Source organism: Salmo salar, chromosome 26 (assembly GCF_965601325.2).
Source record: "Salmo salar chromosome 26, fSalSal1, whole genome shotgun sequence".
Lineage (NCBI taxonomy): Eukaryota > Metazoa > Chordata > Actinopteri > Salmoniformes > Salmonidae > Salmo > Salmo salar.
In genome coordinates, this window is record NC_138316.1 from 32,021,128 (window position 1) to 32,027,127 (window position 6,000).

At 42.1% G+C, this 6,000-nt stretch overlaps 1 protein-coding gene across 1 annotated transcript; it reads right to left on the bottom strand.

The window, feature by feature from the left end:
* Window positions 1–2,531: 2,531 nt before the first annotated feature.
* Window positions 2,532–5,157, bottom strand: LOC106594158 (WD repeat-containing protein 76-like). The gene is given in 9 exon segments (XM_014185529.3): window positions 2,532–2,702; window positions 2,918–3,026; window positions 3,304–3,357; window positions 3,553–3,705; window positions 3,961–4,059; window positions 4,173–4,279; window positions 4,465–4,576; window positions 4,578–4,621; window positions 5,007–5,157. Coding segments are annotated over 9 exon segments (957 nt in total). The 5' UTR covers window positions 5,142–5,157; the 3' UTR covers window positions 2,532–2,558.
* Between the last annotated feature and the right edge of the window lie 843 nt (window positions 5,158–6,000).

Sequence of the window (6,000 nt, forward strand, 5' to 3'; positions counted from 1 at the left end):
CTCATTAAGTGATCGGAAAGGTTAAAAAGGTCACAGACAGGTCAATGTTACTCCTTAGTCTACAACGGCACCAAATCACTGGTCTTAATTATTAAATTCAACAAGTTTCGTCAAATACCTAAAGATGGTGCTCAATTGGTGTGACATTTTCAGGGCTGATGTAAAACAAAGATGATTCAAATCAAAGTCCAAATGTAATGAAAATGCAAATTAGCCAGTACAGAATACATAATTACAGTAATTTAAGCCCAATAATTGAAGGTAGGGTGGTCATATTATTAACAAATTATTAACAAATTATTCCTTTATCAATTTGAAAACAATTTCTGAAATTACCCCCACAGCCTAACATACACAATACTTCTCACGAAGTCTGAACTGTAACACAGAAAGCTATTAGTCTAATAACATAGAAGTAAGCTAAGGTAGGCCTACAGTCGTGGCCAAAAGTTTTGAGAATGACACAAATACTCATTCTCATAAAGTCTGCTACCTTAGTTTGTATGATGGCAATTTGCATATACTCCATAATGTTATGAAGAGTGATCAGATGAATTGCAAAGTCCCTCTTTGCCATGTAAATGAACTGAATCCCCAAAAAACATTTCCACTGCATTTCAGCCCTGCCACAAAAGGACCAGCTGACATCATGTAGTGATTCTCTCATTAACACAGGTGTGATTGTTGACGAGGACAAGGCTGGAGATCACTCTGTCATGCTGATTGAGTTCCAATGAAAGACTGGAAGCTTCAAAAGGAGGGTGGTGCTTGGAATCATTGTTCTTCCTCGGTCAATCATGGTTACCTGCAAGGGAACACATGCCGTCATCATTGCCTTGCACAAAAAGGGCTTCACAGGCAAGGATATTGCTGCCAGTAAGATTGCACCTAAACCATTTATCGGATCATCAAGAACTTCAAGGAGAGCGGTTCAATTGTTGTGAAGAAGGCTTCAGGGCACCCAAGAAAGGCCCTGCAAGCGCCAGGACCGTCTCCTAAAGTTGATTCAGCTGCGAGATTAGGGCACCACCAGTACAGAGCTTGCTCAGGAATGGCAGCAGGCAGGTGTGAGTGCAGATGCACGCACAGTGAGGCAAAGACTTTTGGAGGATGGCCTGGTGTCAAGAAGGGCAGCAAAAAAGCCACTTCTCTCCAGGAAAAGCATCAGGGACAGACTGATATTCTGCAAAAGGTACAGGGATTGGACTGCTGAGGACTGGGGTAAAGTCATTTTCTCTGATGAATCCCCTTTCCGATTGTTTGTCCGCAGAAGACAAGGTGAGCGCTACCATCAATCAGTCCTGTGTCATGCCAACAGTAAAGCATCCTGAGACCATTCATGTGTGGGGTTGCTTCTCAGCCAAGGGAGTGGGCTCACTCACAATTTTGCCTAAGAACACAGCCATGAATAAAGAATGGTACCAACACATCCTCCGAGAGCAACTTCTCCCAACCATCCAGGAACAGTTTGGTGACGAACAATGCCTTTTCCAGCATGGTGGGGCACCTTGCCATAAGGCAAAAGTGATAACTAAGTGGCTCGGGGAACAAAACATCAATATTTTGGGTTCATGGCCAGGAAACTCCCCAGACCTTAATCCCATTGAGAACTTGTGGTCAATCCTCAAGAGGCGGGTGGACAAACAAAAACCCACAAAATCTGACAAACTTCAAGCATTGATTATGGAAGAATGGGCTCCCATCAGTCAGGATGTGGCCCAGAAGTTAATTGACAGCATGCCAGGGCGGATTGCAGAGGCCTTGAAAAAGAAGGGTCAACACTGCAAATATTGACTCTCTGCATCAACTTCATGTAATTGTCAATAAAAGCCTTTGACACTTATGAAATGCTTGTAAATATACTTCAGTATTCCATAGTAACATCTGACAAATATCTAAAGACACTGAAGCAGCAAACTGTGGAAATTAATATTTGAGTCATTCTCAAAACTTTTAGCCACGACTGTACACCCGAGTTAGGTTACATTGTAATGTTATTTTTGGTGTTGAGGAAAAACTGCAGAAAATAATTCACCTAGGCACAGGAGAGAGTGAGTTGCCTGATATGGGACACATTTTCAACACACTGGTATTTAGCCATGATTTTATTGATTGTAGGGCTGTAGCCACTGAATTCTGGTAGTTTTTATTTGAAAGAATAAAACCAATCAATCACAAAATTCGCTGCGGGTACAATACAGCCAATGAAAGAGCTAAACTACATGAAAAGCACAACTTCAGCTAAATATATAACTTTCTTTAAACTAAACATCAAAAATGTGATAGAAAACAATGTGCAACAATAGCAAAGACAGCTTGCAGAAAAACATAGAAAAAACAAACAACTTATTTAGGTCTATTCTAAGCATGTGTTCTGGGCCCGTATCATTAAACATTTTAGAGTAGGAGTGCTGATCTACGATCAGTTGAGCCTTCCAGTTCCTAATGAATAAGAGGGAGGATACCTGATCCTAGATCAGGACTCTTACGCAGATGTTTTGTAAACAATGGCCCAGGTTTCTCCTCTCAGGCAGCGAACACATACAGGCATCCTGCTCTCAGTCGGTGAAGACGTACAGCCGTCCGGAGGCGGTACCCCCCAGTAGAGCGTTCCTGGTGGGGTGGAAGGCTATGACTGAGAGCACGGTGGTCATCTCTGGGTCCTGGAAGGAGTGCTGGAGCTGCCCACTCTCATGGAACACCTGGATAGAAAAGGATATACTTTATTGTCCCAGAGGAGAAAATTGTCTTGGATACAAAATATATGAAACGTTACCCATACCATGCATAGCCACATAATCCATAACTTGTACATTGACCTTACACATCCTGTTAGGGGAATAGTAACACGACCTCAGATCTTACTTATTGATGTTGAGGTTCGATGATAGACGTGGGAACAAAGGAGTGCTTATACCTGGACTCTGCGAGGCCGCTGCATGCTGCCCACAACGAAGCAGTCGTCCCTCTTGGGGTCCCACATCGCCTGCAGCTTGGACAGCCAGCGCCCTGTGTACAAGTTCTGTCTGCAAAGAGGGACAAAGGAAATGGATTCATCAGCATTACACAAAGACACTATTACAAAGACTCCTGGATTTGCTGGCTGATGTCTATTGGTATAAAGCACACATACTAGAAATAACACCGGCATTGGAGAGTAAACCAATGCAAACAGAGGTTGCGGGATCTTTCCACAATGTTTTTTTTAATTCATCTTTATTTAGCCAGGAGAGATAAAACACTATTTCTCAAGAGAGACCTGGTCAGTTTCGCTTTCTAAATTTGATAGTATAATGAATTTACTGGATGGAGGTCAGTAGCGGAGCTCTGGAGGTGAGTTCCGAGGTGTCGTAAATCCTGAAAAACAAAGTAAATTTAATTGCTAAACATTTCAGGTTTCAAGTATTGGACAATAAGCTTAGTGCAACTTTTAAAACACATCATAGCACATAAGCAAATTATTTATTTGAACTTTATAGTCATTAAAAAAAAAAAAATTCTCTCTTTACATATTTTAACGTACTAACATCTTACTGTGGCATGCAGACTCACCTGATGATGTTGTCTAGGCAGGTGGTCATTACTCTGTTGCCAGTGCCAGGAGAGAAGTAGGCAATTGAGATGCTCTTTGAGTGACCATAGAGCTGGGAGACTGGCTCGCTCGACGACGCCTTCAAACATCGAGCATCGTAAATGCTCACAATACTAGAGAAAAATCAAAACATCAATATCAGTTTTAGCAACATAAGAGATAGAAAGTGGATTTTATTAATAGGACTATACTATAAGTAATCATTTTGCAAACTTGACAAAATACATAAATCACCTTATTAAACCATAGGATTGTCTCAAGGCTTGTATAGAGATTGCTTGCCATAATGACATTGGTCGACCTGATTGGCTGACATGTTGACATCGGTCGACATATTGCACATCATAGCACTGATTCCCATTTTGTACCTGTTCTCAGCCACCATGATGTACTGCTTCTGAACAGGGTGGACGTGAACACAGCGAACCGTCTTGGTATCCAGGCTATGGAGGGACTCATGAGAGGTTCTGAGTAAAAACGAGACAGACCAACATTAATAAGGCATTAGCAATAAGCTTTTGACTTATAACAGAATGGCCAGTCCTGGTACAGAGAGAAAATCAAAACGATGTTACTTTACCCTGGAGTCCGCCTGTCAACGTCTCCGTACCAGTCCCCGGTGACCAGCGTCGAACAATCATGTGACAGGAAGTCAAAGGTTCTCAAGCCATCCTTGATCCGATACACCTAGTTGGAGAAAGAACAGAGATAACGTAACAAAGACAAAACAGGGAATTTAAAATCTGATATGCGTGTTCAATTCCCACTGGGGTGACACATATGAAAATACATGCACTCACCGTTTTGTGTTGCTTTGGAAAAAACTGTTTGGTAAATGCCATATATTATCATCACTGTATTATGCATGGTACCTCATCAAAAACGTCTTTCTCCACGTCTGTGCTCCGTAGCGTCCCGTCGTAGCTGAGGGTCAACAGGTCTGTAGGATGTGACCTGGAGAACGCCATGCAGGCCACCGGCCGGACGTGGCTCAAATAGCAGCACGCCCTCATCCCCCATATCAGAGTCCTGAGGAAACAAACAGCAGCACGGCGTTGTTGTATTCACAACAACTGGGAACTCGGAAATCTCCGACTTCAGCGCGTTCAAAACAACTGGGAACTCGGGGGGGGGGGGGGGGGGGGGGGTACTAGCTCAGACTGTGATTATTTTGAACGGTCATCCAACTCGGGCCTCTTTCTTGAGCTCTGACCTGAAGATCACTGATGTCATGATTTGACCTTTTATTTTTCTGAGTTTCCAGTTGTTTTGAACACAGCAAGAGTCCTGAGGAAACAACAAACTGCAGCACGACATCACCCAAAGCAGATTCCTGAAAGAACAACAAAAACCAAATAAGCCCAGTCACACATTAACCTTACGGCATCCAGCTTCACTGTGTGTGTGTACTCACCAGGTTCCACAGCCCCACTCCACCCAACTTGTCCCCAGCAGCCATGAGCAGATGACTGCTACACGGGTGGAAGGCAACAGAGACGATACGACTCTTCACCACCTTAGCTACTCCTCCACTCTTACTCAGCTCCATGCTCTTCAGAGTACTACGGTACCTGGAAACATATCCAATGTAATGTCAGCCTGGCACAGGTTAGGGTTTTACACATCTTACCATTCAAATCAATACAGGATGTCCATCAAATACTACAAATATATACATTTGTCACAAAACGTTAAGAAAAATGGACAAATTCCTTAATAACCTGTTATGGACAGGAGTTCCGCTAGCGGAACCCCTTGCCAACAGCCAGGGCGCGAAATACAAAAAAATCTCATAATTCAATTTTCTCAAACTATTATACACCATTTTAAAAGACAATCTTCTCGTTTATCCAACCACATTGTCCGATTTCAAAAAGGCTTTACGGCGAAAGCATAACATTAGATTATGTTAGGACATCAACTTCACAAGAAAAACCACACAGCCATTTTCCAAGCAAGGAGAGGCACCACAAAAACCATAAATACAGCTAAAATTAATCACTAACCTTTGACGAGCTTCATCAGATGACACTCTCAGGACTCAATGTTACACAATACATGTATGTTTTGTTCGATAAAGTTCATATTTATATCCAAAACCCCTATTTTACATTGGCGCGTGATGTTCAGAAAATGTATTGCCTCCCAAAACTTCCGGTGAATGAGCACATCAACTTACAAAAATACTCATCATAAACGTTGATAAACTTTAAAAAGGTTATTGAAAGAATTATAGATACACTTCTCCTTAATGCAACCGCTGTGCCAGATTTTAAAATAGCTTTTCGGCGAAAGCACATTTTTCAATATTCTGAGTACAGAGCTCAGCCATCAAAGCAAGCTATACAGTTACCCGCCAAGTTCTGGAGTCAACTAAACTCAGAAATAGTATTATAAATCTTCACTTA